Source organism: Cottoperca gobio, chromosome 20, assembly GCF_900634415.1.
Source record: "Cottoperca gobio chromosome 20, fCotGob3.1, whole genome shotgun sequence".
In the NCBI taxonomy this organism is placed as follows: Eukaryota; Metazoa; Chordata; class Actinopteri; order Perciformes; family Bovichtidae; genus Cottoperca; species Cottoperca gobio.
In genome coordinates, this window is record NC_041374.1 from 15,084,789 (window position 1) to 15,100,332 (window position 15,544).

General features: G+C 40.7%; 1 protein-coding gene across 2 annotated transcripts; it reads left to right on the top strand.

Annotated features, from left to right (window-relative positions):
- The first annotated feature begins 328 nt into the window (after nt 1-328).
- On the top strand, nt 329-12,139 carry rab18a (RAB18A, member RAS oncogene family). 2 transcript variants are annotated; one of them, XM_029457963.1, is made up of 8 exons: nt 329-550; nt 2,728-2,783; nt 7,600-7,661; nt 7,953-8,025; nt 8,962-9,080; nt 9,528-9,594; nt 10,208-10,395; nt 10,426-12,139. In XM_029457963.1, the coding sequence occupies exons 1-7, from the start codon at nt 483-485 to the stop codon at nt 10,375-10,377; spliced, it is 615 nt and encodes a 204-aa protein (XP_029313823.1). In that variant the 5' UTR covers nt 329-482; the 3' UTR covers nt 10,378-10,395; nt 10,426-12,139. The 2 variants fall into 2 exon arrangements, with proteins under 2 accessions (XP_029313823.1, XP_029313822.1); XM_029457962.1 differs by having other exon boundaries at nt 331-550; nt 10,208-10,437.
- Nucleotides 12,140-15,544: the final 3,405 nt, after the last annotated feature.

Consider the following 15,544-nt stretch of genomic DNA (forward strand, 5'->3'; position numbering starts at 1 on the left):
GTATGCACAGTAATTATGTAAGTTTATAACATTAATAACAAACAATATTGGAACGTTTGAAAACAATAGAATACATATTTAAAAAAAACAATGAGAATCAATAGACCTATTTTACTTATGTTATATTTTACAATTGTGTCCCATTGTATGGTCCCAAAGTAAATCACACACATTTGAGAGACTATTATGATATGCAATTGTGCAGAAACCGTTTTATCAAAATACATATTCATTCCATGGGTTACATTGTCTGCTTTGTTATGTAATACATAGATAAACTCATCATGTACAAGCGGAAGTGCCAAAAAGTCATACCGGATATGGTTGGAGTGAGGCGTCTTCTTCATGGTCTTCTTACCAAGACGTCAACTATTATCTCTGTAGCAAGCTGTAAACAGGAACGTAAGTTACCTAGGAACGTCGTTTTAAACAGGCTGTTGTAGCCGTTTATCGATAGTAACACAGCTCACTGTACAAGGAAAATGGAAGACGATACACTAACGACGCTGAAAATATTGATAATAGGAGAAAGTGGTGTTGGGAAGTCCAGGTAAGCTGTAGTTATCTCAAAGAAAATTATGTCGTGGCTCACTGCTAACCTTAGATAGCTAGCGTTAGCTTAGCAGCCAGCCATATGTTGTGAGGTTCAAAGATAACGCGGAATTTTAAAATGACATAGACGACTCGGCTGTGTTGTCCTCTTCTTTAATAAACAAAAAACAACAACGCCGTCTGGATTATGAGTTACAATCAGGCTTGTGTTCTGCTGGCAGCCCAGCTAACTTTAGCTAGCTGACAGTAGCTTTATGTGACATCACCCTTTCATACGTCTGACATAGTTGGTTGAAGATGTTGCAATCGAGATGGCTATGCAAGAACCATTACAGGTTTCTAATGTTCACACATCATTATGAACACAACAGGCAATATCTACATAGAAAAGCTTAATTTAACAGGTCATGCTTGAGTAAGCTTGGCCTCTCTAGAAGGACTAAAATGCTGTATAGCTTTTACCAAATAGTTTATTTTGCCATTATGTGGTAATCAAAGGTCCTTGTTAGCGACCACAAATCAGTCTAATAGTCAAAGCAGAGGATAATGTTTTTTTTTTTACCAACATTATTCTGGCAGTTTATACTGTGTAGTATGCCAACAGTGAGCTTGTTGAGGTTTGCTAGTCTCCAGTACTGTGGTCCAGACTGCATGAAATAATCCTGATAGCCAGCCTGAGACATCAACCATCACATTGCAAACTATGGTATCGAGTACGGTACATGGGTAATGAGCTGCCCAAAGCTTTATCGTAAACCTTTTGACAACTTAACTGTTTGGCCAAAAAAATAAATCACCTTTCACTGTAGACTGATGACCAAGCCCCAGGTTCTCAAAATAACAAACTAACATGAACCACAAAAGCGTGTAGGGGGCTTTTTATGTCGTAATCACAAGACTGGAATCTTCAGCAGGAAGTGAATGGGATTTGAGTATACCCTTAATTTTGTGCAGATAAGTGTTCGCTCAGAAGGTTGTAAATAATCTCAAATGTTTGTACTATGTCATGCACTTTACCTCCCAGAATGTCAGCAGTAATGTGTCCACAGTGTTGGTAGCAATTGTTACTCCATTGTCCGTTCTTTCCTTCTGTATTCACTTTTTTGGTATTATCCTTTTTAAATATAATTGTTAATATAACACATAAAGGTAGCAGGCTAATTTTAATGTTGTGTCTGAGCGTGTTTTGTTTTTCCAGTAGCAATTTTCATTTTCTCCACTACTGCTGGTAGTTTTCTTAATGTGGCAGCTCTGTATTGGCCGAGCACAGAGGGGAGACTGATTTTATGCCAAGACCATAACATAGGTTTGCTTATATTTCCAGAAAACAGACGAGTTTTGTGGCCAGCTGTACTGTACGCTGCCTGCTATTGCATGATTTAGCCAAAGGGTGTTTCCAGAATGCAATTTTGTATTATTATTAAATCGGGCTTTTGCTTAATACAATAAACAAATTCAGACTATGATTAGTTTCAAATGTCATGATTGGAATCATCCCAGACCAGTTGTACTATTGTCAAGAAGGTACACTGACTGGACTAATTTTTAAATAGCATACAGATATTTAATTTGTTTCCCTGCAATCTGTAGAAGCCCTTAAATCATCAGGGAGATGTCTGCCTGGCAAGGAATACACACGTTTCATTTGACCCGAACAAATGACCTACACAGAACATATTTCTAACTTGGCTGTCTCTAAGCACAGCTCATCGGCTGCATGGACCTCTAACAATAAACACTCACTGCTCCAGCATCCGTCTTGATGGCCCATGAGGAAAAATAAGAGAATTATGCTTGGGTCAAGGGAAAGGAGTGAGCTTATCCCCATCATCAGCGCTGTGATTAAGGCCTTAGCACTTGATTAGTCATAGTTAAGAAATGAACCCTGTCCTCCTGACTGCAATCTAGCAGTGATGTCATCTGAAACGTGTGCGCGTAATGCAAGTGAAGGACAACGAGATCAATAGAAAAAGATTGAGATACAGAGTTCGATAAGTCTGGTGCCGCAGGACACGTCATTTGAACGAAGCAGTTGGAAACCTGATCCCAGACCAAAAGCTTGCTCAACATGTGTGGAATAAAATTACTTTAAAAAAAGAAAGAAGCCTTTCTGCTGTGTTTGTTAGTGATTCATTATGAGTCGCAATCTAATTATTTCCTTCTTCCTGTCAACAGCCTCCTTTTGAGATTCACAGATGACACATTTGACCCAGAGCAATCAGCAACAATAGGTGAGTAACACAAAAGTAAAGTTGTGTTTTGTGGTAACTGCAAGACACACACTTTAACGGTGTACACTCAGACCCATGGGAGTTAAGTACAAACAGGGATTTAAAAATGAAATGATTATGAGCAACACACTTTATGATTTCTCCTAAAAGGCACTGGGAAATGGGTAATGTAGTCGGGAACCTATATCCATCCATCCATCCATCGTCTACCGCTTATCAGGGGTCGGGTCGCGGGGGCAGCAGCTCCAGTAAGGAACCCCAAACTTCCCTTCTCCGGGCCACATCCACCAGCTCCGACTGGGGGATCCTGAGGCGTTCCCAAGCTAGTGAGGAGATATAATCTCTCCACCGAGTCCTGGGTCTTCCCCGGGGTCTCCTCCCAGCTGGACGTGCCTGGAACACCTCCCTAGGGAGGCGCCCAGGTGGCATCCTTACTAGATGCCCGAACCACCTCAACTGGCTCCTTTCAACGTAAAGGAGCAGCGGCTCTACTCCGAGTCTCTCACGGATGGCTGAGCTTCTCACCCTATCTCTAAGGGAGACGCCAGCCACCCGTCTGAGAAAACCCATTTCAGCCGCTTGTACCCGTGATCTCGTTCTTTATCTAAGAATCTACCTGATTCACAAATTCACAAACTAGGCCAAAACTAGTCACAATATACAAGTTTGAAAAATGGCTATATATATATATATATATATATATATATATATATATATATATATATATATATATATATATATATATATATATATATATATATATATATATAAATATTATTTATTATTTATATATAAATAAATATTTATTTATTTATTTATATATATATAAATATTTATATTATATATTTATTTATATATAAATAAATATTTATTTATTTATATATTTATGAATAAATATTTATTTATTTATAAATAAATATTTATTTATAAATAAATATTTATTTATTTATATATTTAATGATAAATTTTATTTATTTATAAATAAATATTTATTTATAAATAAATATTTATTTATTTATTATTATAAATAAATATTTATTTATATATTTATAAATAAATATTTATTGATTTATAAATAAATATTTATTTATTTATTTATAAATATTTATTTATTTATATATAAATAAATATGTATTTATTTATTTATATATAAATAAATATTTATTTATTTATATATAAATAAATAATGGACAAAGTGTATGCATGGTAAAGACCATTAAGTGCAACTAATAATAAGTAAGTGCATATATTTAGATGGCACTTATCGACAATAGCGGTTCCAAAGTGCTTCACAATAACTAAATAAAAGTACACAGCATGAAAATGCATACACATTTTATAAAATAGAAACAAATACTCAACAATAAAGGCAATATAACAAAACAAAACTGCATTAAAGACAAATAAAACCAAAAGTGAAATGCAACACATTTATAAAAACACTAGAATATATAAGTTGTTATTTTGACAGTGAGGTGGAGCAATTCCATAGTGTTCGAGCTAAAAGGGTAAAAGTAGGCCCCTGTTTTGTTTTGAGCCTGGACCGTGGGATATTAAAGAGCAATTGGTCAGAAGATCTGAGTAACCTTGGTGCAGAGTATACGTTCGGAGATATAAGGAGGTGCTATGACATGGAGTGCTTTGAAAGTGATCAGCAGGATCTTAAACTGAATTCTGAAGCGGACAGGGAGCCTTTTTAAGTGGGCCAGAATGGGGGTGATATGCTCTCTTCATTTAGTGTTTGTCAAAAGCCTGGCTGCCACGTTTCTGAACCAATTGTAGCCTCCCTTACACAAGAAAATAAGGAGTTCAAGTAATCCAGGCGGAAAGAGATCAAAGCGTGGATGATTTGTTCTACGATGCATTTTTGGCAAAGCTGAACAGATTTTGCCGATATTCCTGAGTTGCAAAAATCAAGACTGAACCAATTTCTTAATGTGATGGTCAAAGTTCAGATTTTGGTCATAGTTCAGATTTTGATCAAACACCACACCAAGATTTCTTGCAGCTAGTTTTATATTCCCTGGGAAATGCGTGAGGTACGGACTAATGCTGTTTAAAACTGACAGTTTTATCCATATTCAGCTGTAAAAGAAAAAAATCGGTGACATCCAATCTTTGATAGCAGTGAGGCAACAGTGTAATGTTAGATATAATGTAATCCAATACAACTACTGAGCCGAACAGTTCACCTTTACAAAGGTAGCAATGTTCCGATTTGATTGACATAGAGATTATCAGAGTGTTTATTATGGATGTTGTCGTTTGCAGTGGTGTTGAGCTGGACTGCATTATATTGAGGTGTTTCTGATCTTTTCCCCCACCCAATTTACGCACATTTTAATATAATGCAGTCCAGCACAACACCACCAGTAATTACAACCTCAATATTAACACACGGTTAAATTAACACGTCTCTAAAAGGTTAAACAGAAACTGGCCGTTATAAGCTTCATAAAGGTAGAATATGTGGCAGAAGTGCAGAAGTGTATCTTTATATAAAGTGACCAGGGAGTGTAGATTATTATTATTACAGCGGTCAGACTAAACACCAAATGCTACTTCCATTAATTGGCAGAGAAAGCTCATTAGAACATTTTGCCTGCCAATACATTGTCTAGAGTTTAAGTTTTTCAAAACTATAAATGACTACTGTAGACAACAATGGCTTCCACATTCGGTAAAATAGACATGAACTGTTCTTCATCCTGCCTCGTAGTCAGTAGGCCCCTATGACGCTGGCAGATGCATTGTAATCTGCTCCAGGACCAGGAATTGGCTCAATCACCGCGCTCGCTTCTTGTGTTAATTACACACCCTGTAGGCTAATCATTGCAAATAATTGAAATCAGAAATTTGAAGTCAAAGCATTTTCTTTTTTATATGCTGGATTCGATGTCAAGTTGAGGTCACCGTGCAGGAGCTGGAAATCAAAGTTACCACGATACCACACAGTCTCGCAGCGACAAAGCTATTTAATGTATTTCAACCTTAATGAGGAGTTTGAGGGGGGGGGGGTCCTGCAGCAGAATAGTCTATCCATCTTTATCCGGTGAAATTGTGATCAGAGTTGTAAATTATTTGGTAAGTCTTTCCAAATACTGGTGGATCTGCAAATGCTATCAGCTTCTTTTTAACCATATAAATCATTTGACGCACCGCACACACCTGCTATACATTCAGGTGGCCTTGAGGGTGTAACTATCTTAATGGGCTTCTGTTCATTAAAGCATTCAACAACTCAAGATTTATCATTTCATTGATGAGTTCTGGTGGTGATTCTACCTTTTTTACTAATGTGATTTTGTGAAGATCTTGTAGCTCACAATGCTGTCTTTGTCAAAGCAACTAAAGGCACAGATCCCAGGATAAGTTGAAACAGTTAAAACACTTCTTTTCTCCAAGGTCAAGGCATGGATCTCTGCCGTTTTACTTGGCCAGCTGGGAGATCTCTGCCAAACAGATGTCTTTATTGGAGTCAAGCCTCCCTCATTGACTCAAGTTCCCTCATTCAGACTGAAATCTCATTTGATCCTTCGTCACTTGATCTCAATTAATGTCATTTTTCCTCCTTGCCACCTAAAACAGTTCAGCTGAGGTTGTATTTCCCCCTGTGACAATAGCTTTCTCAGTACATTGTCACATTAGCACGCAGTGTATTGATGGTATTAAATAGGTGAGAATGAAACATAATGTTGGTCTTAAGTAAGTTACAGATTATCAGCAGGTGACAGGTGAGCAGGTCTGCTGTCATGTCACCTTCATTGATATACTTATCACATAGTTACTTCTGGATACAGTTATTACAAAAGGTGAAAGAGAGACGCTACAGGGTGGCGTTGACTCGTCTGGTCGCCTGCTGACAGCGCGCTGTGTTTTTATATCATACAATGAAAGGCTGCTCTGAGGCCTGCAGAGATCAGCCTGCCGTTGACTTCCAGCGTGTTGTTGTGTTGTACTACAAACACATGTGTTACCGTATGTTCTGTCTGGTCCAGGGTTCAGGGAATTGTTTAGCGTAAACTCCTCTCCACATGCATCTGGCAACAGTATCTGAGCAACCCTTGAGCTAGTTGTTGTGATTGACTGTGTGAACAGACTTTATATATGTGTGTGTGTGTGTGTGTGTGTGTGTGTGAGTGTGTAAGTGTGTGTGTGGTACACAAACTCAATGTCATATATCCTCGGCCTGTCTTCATGTCCCTTTTTTCTCCTCTGTTTTGGCTCAGAACTGTGCTCTCCCTAGCCCCAGATGTAAAAACAAGCCCGACACAAGTGTACATTTCCCTGGTAAATCTGTCAGTGGATGCTAAGACTCGGGCCAGATATGTCATCCAGACAGTGCACGCTCTGCACGCCGAGACACTGCACAAAGGCAATAGAGAAGATTTACTTGTTAAGGAGAAGGGGGACAACGTTGTTATTTTCATGTAAATGTCCGTTCCTTCGGGACCTGCCTGGATTTTTTGGGGTGAATCATGGTTCTCTGAGCCTTTTCACAGGTGGTGGACTTTCTAATACAGGCCTTTAGGACATTAAACCACACACCGTCTCTTTTGTGGTGGATATCAATACACAGTCATGATTTTAAAAAAGGACATGGGGTGGGCGCAATGCCAGTCTGAAAGGCTGGGGTGAGCAGAAGTTCAGAGACATTGTGTGGTGTGTATGATTTGGACAATTCATCATCGATAATTATAGTCTGTCACGGTGATAATGTGTACTTGGCAGTAATTGGCAAAAAAACCCTGTAAAAGTCAACACATTGGGGTTGAAGCAGGATGAGAAGTGACTTAACTTGCTTTTCCTTGTTTAGGTGTTGACTTCAAAGTGAAGACCATTACTGTGGACGGTAACAAGGCAAAACTGGCGATATGGGTAAGTGTCGACTCTGTTCACTCTCTTAAGTAACAAAAAATGTGGCTCTCGCCTGTCAGTCAGAGGAGAGAGATTAACTATCAAACTCCTCCATGACTCCATTATGTAAGTTCCCTCAAGTGCCCAGAAGATGGCGCTTATGTAACACCAATTTCAGCCTCCACTCTCAGTGAGGGCCTGGAAGGAGCCGGCCTTGTTGTTTATGTCCGTCTGCCCGCTTTTCCTTCTGTTTGAGCCACCAGATTTTCCTGCGAGTGTGTCCAGTAGTGCTGAGCTGGTTGTGTTTTGCAGGACACTGCAGGACAGGAGCGCTTCCGAACCCTGACGCCCAGTTACTACCGCGGTGCCCAGGGAGTCATCCTGGGTAAGCCAAGCTGTTGACGCCATCATTGCTCAAGCACCTGTGGTGTGTGTGTGTACGCGTCTGTGTGTGCGCGTCTGTGCGTGCGCGTGCGCGCGTGTGTGTGTGTGTGTGTGTGTGTGTGTGTGTGTGTGTGTGTGTGTGTGTGTGTGTGTGTGTGTGTGTGTGTGTGTGTCACTTTCACTTCAGTGAGGCTCCTGGTTGTAAAGAAAGTGATGGCTTTTCATCCTGTGACCCACACACACGCACACTTTCTTGCCTCTCTGGAAGTTAGTTTATACCCTTAAGTCAAACTCCTCATATGGACATGCATGTACACACACACACACACACACACACACACAGGAACTAAGTTAAACCTCTTAAACAGACTTCCTCTGCAGCTTATGGTTTCTGACCACTCTAATGATATAGAAACACAAGGTGTCCCCCTATAACACTGGGATTATGAGAGCTTTGCATGTGATACTGTCAGAAGATTTCAGGCCATTTGGTTTCATAAACCATGTGTTTTTAGTTGATACCATTTTATTTTAGTTAGTTGTTTTTTTTATTCTTGATTTGATGTAGTATTCTCTTTTTTTCTGAAGTTGAAATAAAGTGTTGTTAGGTCTGTGCTTTTCATTGAAAGAACAATCAAATATAATTTTTAAATTCAAGGACTGTAAGACTTAACAACTGAAAACATTGTTTTACAGCTGATATGATCGACTTTCTATGTGATATGTGTACATAGAAATATATTAATACATTATTCTGATTATGCTGATATATTCTCACGCTGCAGTATTGTCCTATGTTTGTGGATTCAGGAACAATTCCTTTCCCTCAGTTTTTTACTAAATACCTAAATTATAATAAACCGATCTAGGAAATGTTCAATGTGTGTATGTGTTTGCCTTCATTGTGAGCTTATCTTTTTCATATGGTTTGGCACAGTTTATGATGTCACGCGGCGGGAAACCTTTACCAAGCTTGACAACTGGCTCAATGAGCTTGAGACCTACTGCACGAGGAACGACCTCGTGAAAATGCTTGTGGGAAATAAAATCGATAAGGTGAGGGCGTTTGTGGTTCTGTATAAAATGTTTGTGTTCCCACTCCCTAATTCATCATTTTGAAAAAGGAAAGATTCTGTAGCTAGAGATGCAAAAACAGGAATATGCAGTGACTTTATATAAACATATATTCCACAGAACAGGAAAATAAATTGCCAAAAAATAAGTATCTTTTAAAAAAACAAAATATTCAGCTTAGTTGACAAATGACAGAACTAAATAACAGTGGCAGACCCACTTTCATATTTTTGGCAGCTGGTCCTTAACCAGGATACCAGAATCAGTCAGTAGGGATAAACATGCCCGCTAAGTAGAGCATTATGAATTTATTGTGTCCTGTTCTTTGTCTGTGAAAATCACTTTTCCTCTCTGCTCTGTGACGACCACAGTAGCTGACAGCTCCGCCCGGCAGACCTCAAATAAGCCATTACCTCTCTTTTGTTTTAGGAAAACCACGAGCTAGACAGGGCAGAAGGGCTGAAGTTTGCAAGAAAACATTCCATGCTTTTTATAGGTAAGTCGGGAGGATTCCCTCCTCTGCTAAGACCTGCTGGGCATGAGTTACAGCAGACTATTTCACAGGGGGAAATGGCTTTTGAAAATAACTATCATACTTGCTGAGGAATGCTTGCATAGTTCTATTAATAAAACAGGCTCCGTATATCATCTTCCATGCTTGTTTTCCCCGTGCTTTTACATTTCAGATGTGTCAGTAAAGGTCTACTTAAGAGACTTGCAAAATGTTATTTTAAAAAATATTTGTTGAAATGGAAAGACTTATCTGATCTTTCCAAATTTTCCAAAACGTTGTTGTATTCTATTCATTCTGATTTCTAAATAAGATTGATGTCCTTTATCCTATGGTTATTGCTATGACAATGTTTCTGGATATCGTCATGTTGTGGAGCAGGTGTTGACTGTATCCCCCAATAACCTCCTCCGGTTCACTATTAGTGTCTCGGGTTGACAGTTATTGTTGAGACATTTTCCACCTCTCGCCCCCCTCCTCTCTGGGAGCCCAGCAGATGATGACCTCAAGATGCAGACATTTACAGTTGTTGTATCTGAATTTCATCTTTTCCTCACTTCTTTTTGCCTCCAACTCTGTACCCTGTCTTTTCTTGCAGAGGCGAGTGCTAAGACTCGAGACGGTGTTCAGTGTGCATTTGAGGAGCTGGTGGAGAAGATCATCCAGACGCCCGGCTTGTGGCAGAGCGAGAGCCACGGCCGAGGAGTCCAGCTCAGCGACGAAGACGCGGGAGGTGGAAGCTGCGGCGGCTACTGCTCCCTGGTCTAGACAACACACGCATACATTCACACACACACACACACACACACACACACACACACACACACACACACACACGTTTAAACATGCATGTGAATGCCAAACACAGTGCCACACAAGCATACACCCCCTCCCTCCCCATCTCCCACTGGGTGCTGTCCTGAGCTGAGCTCCCTCCTCAGACATGAAGGCAGTGGAGGTCCGACTGACTCCCCACACAGACACTACTTTTTTGCACACTTTCTAATAATAACAGCGCTGCCTAAAAAAAAAAACCCCGCAAAAGCAGCTCAGCCTTCCTCTTAATGGAATTTGAGTGAGTTTTTCTCTCCTCTCTTTTGTTTTGAGTTACAGATATAGTTGTTGTTTTTTTAAGTTTCGGATCCTTGGTCAAAATATGAAATCATTCTCACAGTGTAGGGAAATGAGTCCAAAAGTACAAACCAAAGTGTGTGTGTGTCAGGCATATGGCTAAATGTCTGAAGTATGATAATGAGAATGGAAACACAGTTTTGACCAAGGGTTTGTTTTCTTGTCTCCAGCATGCTTATTGTCCTCGGAGCAGCCTTAGTAAGCACATCTGTATCAATGCAGGGCCGACTTTCCTCCAGCGTTTGTCTTTTTCCTTTGATCCTGATCCTGCCCCCAGACTCTATGAACATTATGCTGCTGCTTATGGAGAAGCTTATCAAGCCAAGCCATCTTGTTTTCCATCGCACCACTCTCAGTCAAAGGCTTGGATCATGTGTCTCTGTTGTCCACACAACTGCCTCATTTCTTCAGAATATAATAGAGTTACCAACTGTCTGGAATGACGCTTTACTACTTTTTATTGACTTGGACTTCAAAACTTTTGGTGTGTTTTTGAAGAGTGCATAAATCAAAGAGATTGGCGGCACCAGCAAGCTTTCCACTGGGTGCCGAAGAAGAGGGAACCTCTTTAAAATTGCACGCCTTTGTTGTAACGAGTCGCTTTTAATGGAGTGCGACCTACTGGCACTCCCTCACTCAGACAGATAATATCAGTAATAACACTCTCACTACTATGGTTTTTCATATAGATCCCTTTGACTGGACAGAGACAAAGGAAAAGTGTTCAATATTAGACGGGGCAGTGAGTCATAAGGGTGTTTCCACTGAATTTGGAAAATCAAAGCAAAAGCTGTGTGCTCCACATCGCTAATGGATTTCACAGTACTCCTATCTCCTGTGTTTGTATCCTAGAAGCAGTTATAATACGTACTGTACCCCCCCCCCCCCCCCCACCTCTGACCATGTTTGTAGTATTCGAGTGCTGACGCGTGTTCTGGGAAATGTAGTCCTGAGAGTTCGATCTTGTAACAGGGATGGTGAAAATGACATGGATTCAAGCATGTCTTATCACAAATGGAATTATTTTGAATTATCTTTTTAATTGCATGGGAAACTCTGCGTGCCATTTATTTGTGTTCGTTTGTCCGGCGAATGGCCTTTTTATGGCTTTTAACTATAAACACTTTAACTTATATTTAGCTGAAAATAAAACGTTGCATAGCGTTTTAATTTAATGGTATAATTAAACAAAAGGAAGTAGGCTTTTACTTATTTAACTGGTATAGCTGTCTTTTTTTGTCTTAAGAAATATGTTGAAACATGTATACCTTGTAAATTGTGTGTATATGTAGGAATTTGGTGGGAGAAGTTCTATATGAATTGTAAAGCTGAATGTATACATATTTCACTACAACCCGGCCTATGTATTCAACTGAATAAAATTCTTTTTTTTAATTAATTTGAGTAAGTGTCGATGTCATTTGTAACTCAAAGAGCCAGGTTGTATAATGAAGAAGAATAAGTGTTATTTATTTATTTTTGGTAATCGCTAAAAGTCTTCGACAGAGATGAGCAATAACTTTGCTGTCATGGTTGCCATGTTGGAAATGTCACCGTTAGGTGATGGGTTTTTCACTCTGCACCCTTCACATTCCTCTGTCCTCAGAATAAAGACTTGTCCGAGGAACCCTCAGACCCCAGACGTGTGATCTATCTAAATCATCTTTTTTTGGCAGGCTTCTCAGGAAACACCACCACAGCCGTAACTCACTCTACCAGTGCTTTAACTGGGATGTGCATAATTCCTGGGCGATTATGAAAGGGTCGGGGTTGGCAGCGAGAGCGAGGACTCTTCCCTTGTAGCATATCCCTCATCTCCTGCCGCAGTCCAGGCTGCCGTCTGGAAATATGTCTCAGTCAAACAACAACGGAGGCATACGGCGTAAGTAATGCCTTCATGTGGTCCAACCATGTGCCGAGCTGCAGCGCTGCCGTTTCCTCATGCCTACACTGGAAAAACATCAGCTGCTCAAGGGGCTGAGCTGACACATTCTGTATTTCATGAGAATAATTTACAAAGATGGTCGATTCACATAACTTTTACAGCCACATCATGAGAAGTAGGACAGTGTGTAGTATCCTATATAAAAGCCCCCTCCACTGCCCTTTGAAAAGTGCTTCCTTTTTGTTACACAGGAAAAGACATTCAATGCCGAATTAACTCTTAAATAGAGCTGGAACTTAATTATTCTCTCATAGTTTTTTGGTCTATTAAATGTCAAAAAAAAAAACCCATCAAGTTCCAACATTCCATGTTGACAATTTTTAAATTGCTTGATTTGTCAAACCATCAGCGGCGACTCCTCACTCGCCACATTCAAAACTTCACTGAAGACTCACCTGCTCACTGCCTTCAACCACTGACCGTCTCTTCTCCCTATCCTCCCTTTATTTCCATTTATTTATAAAAGTTTTGTTTTATTCACTATGTCAAGCGTCTTTGAGTTTTTAGAAAAGTGCTATACAAATAAAATGTATTATTAAAAGTCCGAAACCCAAAATTATTAATTTACCATCATATAAAACAGAGAAAATACGGAAAAAAAAAAAAACTGCAAGGAAGTTTGGCTGTTGTGGAGAAGGAAGGGAAGACTAAACACTCAGCGACATGCAAAACTCTTTTCCTGTCCCACCTTGTTGCCTCAGAGGCCTGTGAACAGCTCAGCAAGGACAGCTTGATGGACTGCGCTCTGTCTTGCTGTCTGAGTCTGAGCATGCAGCCAGGCGCTAAGCTAACAGAGCAGATCTGGCTCTCATTAACACAGTCGTGTCTCCCTGCTCCTCCTCTGCCTGTCGCAGCAGCGGGCCGTATGGATTAACGCTTAGACGAGCCACTCAGGAGAGCAGTCATGCTGTCATGTGTAAAAACGTTACGAGACGTCGGGCATCGTTTCATAAGGTGTCGGGTTCCCAGACGTCACTCACTTTGTCATGCTCATTGCCGGCTTGCTATCAGGTAATTGTTTTGCCATGCTGGCTTATGAGAGCAAAGAAGAGAGGGAGAGGATGATTGGAAAGATCATCCTCCGCCACAACCACCTGAATTGTATATTGTAATGAGGAACTAATATGTTCGCCATAAGGTCAGCCCTGTGATAATGAGAATGTGATAGGGTGGCTGGGTTACACTGAGGTGCAGCACACCTTCTTGGAGTTCACTTTCCACTACTCGACTCGTTCTTTTTTGGTTTTCCATTAGGACAAGTTGTGGGTAGTACCTGGTACTTTTTTTTAAGTGCCAACTCAGCCGAGGTTCCAAGTGAGCTGAGCAAATACTAAAAGGTGGAGTTAAAACACTGACTAGAGACATTCCTCTGTTTGGTTGCAGGTGAAAGGATTCAGCGAGTCTCCCGTTTATACAGCAGTTTCAAGCTTCGCCGAACTGCTGATCGATACGATGAGGAAGTACTATCTGCAGAAATTCTGATAAGTACCTGGTACCAAAAGTCAGTCGAGTCGAGTTGAGTGGATGATAAGTCATGCGGTAGAAATGCGGCTTTTAACAGAGTTCTCGGCCCTTGGCTCTTAGGATTGAACCTTCACAAACATGATAAAAGCTCTCCGTCCATTCTCTCCTGGCGACCTTCATATTCTGGGTTAAAAGACTGAGGCACCTGTAGGTCTGCAGACTGTTTCACTGTTTACGTTGTGAGGTGAGGTAGAGGAAAATGCCCCTTTGCTCCTGCTCTTTCCTTCCTCTAAAGTCAGCCAAAGCCAAGCTCTGGCCTCTCTTGGGTTACCCTCTGAGCACCAGAAGACTGTGAGGTAATGACCGGCATGCCCAGAACTGATGGCTCTGTCACTGCAGGTGGAAACACTTTGATTATGTGGAACCTTGTGTTTACATTGTTGCACCCGTTTACATTTAGACCGTTTGACATTTCATCAGGCAATGGGAGCGTCTCGTTTCAGGACTCAAATCAGTTTTGAGCTGTGTGACCTGCCGTAGGCCTCGGCGTCCTTTGGGTTACAGAGAAGTCAGTCAACCCCCATTCTCTTGACTAACTATGACAATCCTTGAACCTTCTTGTGTGGGCCTGGCAGTATTTTCATATAAAATAATATTTCAGCTAGAGACTACCTGAATGGTCATAGTGTAAAATGTACAGAGTCAAAACATATTTTGGAGGGAGTCCTATCAGGAATTACTGTGGATTCTGTCAACACATCGGCATACCGACATCCTCAGAAGCAGCAGGCCTGTGTGTGTACCCATCAATCACACCAGACCCCCATAACCTAATAAGAACAGGCCCCAGGTAGGCAGGAAACCTCCATCCCTGTTTGGTGTGAACCTCTGGCCTCAGATCCATGTAAGTCAATTCAGCTAGTAATAGAGCTGTAATTGAGTTTCCTCATATTTGATACTCTGTCAATCTAATTTAAACCTAAATGATTGTATTGTAACCCAATCTTGTTATTTTCAAATATACAGTGCCCTGTGTACAGGCCTTAAAGAAAGCAGGAGACAGGACTCCTCACCCTAGAAGAGAAAATGTCTCGCACCGCGGGAGTTGCTTTCATCCTGGACTCAGGTTACTGTGGCAATAAGCACAAGGGCCGAAAACAGACCGGCAGCAGGGGCACTGCTGCCCTGTGGAAACAAAATGGAAGGATGAGTAACTTCACTCATCATCCCACCATCCATAATTCCCCGTTGTTCACGGTTCTCATGTCCTGTGTGGCACATCTCTGGCCACACGCCGCCTCTCCTTCTCAGATTCCACGGCCCTGTCGTCATTCAGTGTGTCAGGACGCCCAGCCGGATCTTGCTCTTGCTACCGCTACAACATGGAAGCAAATA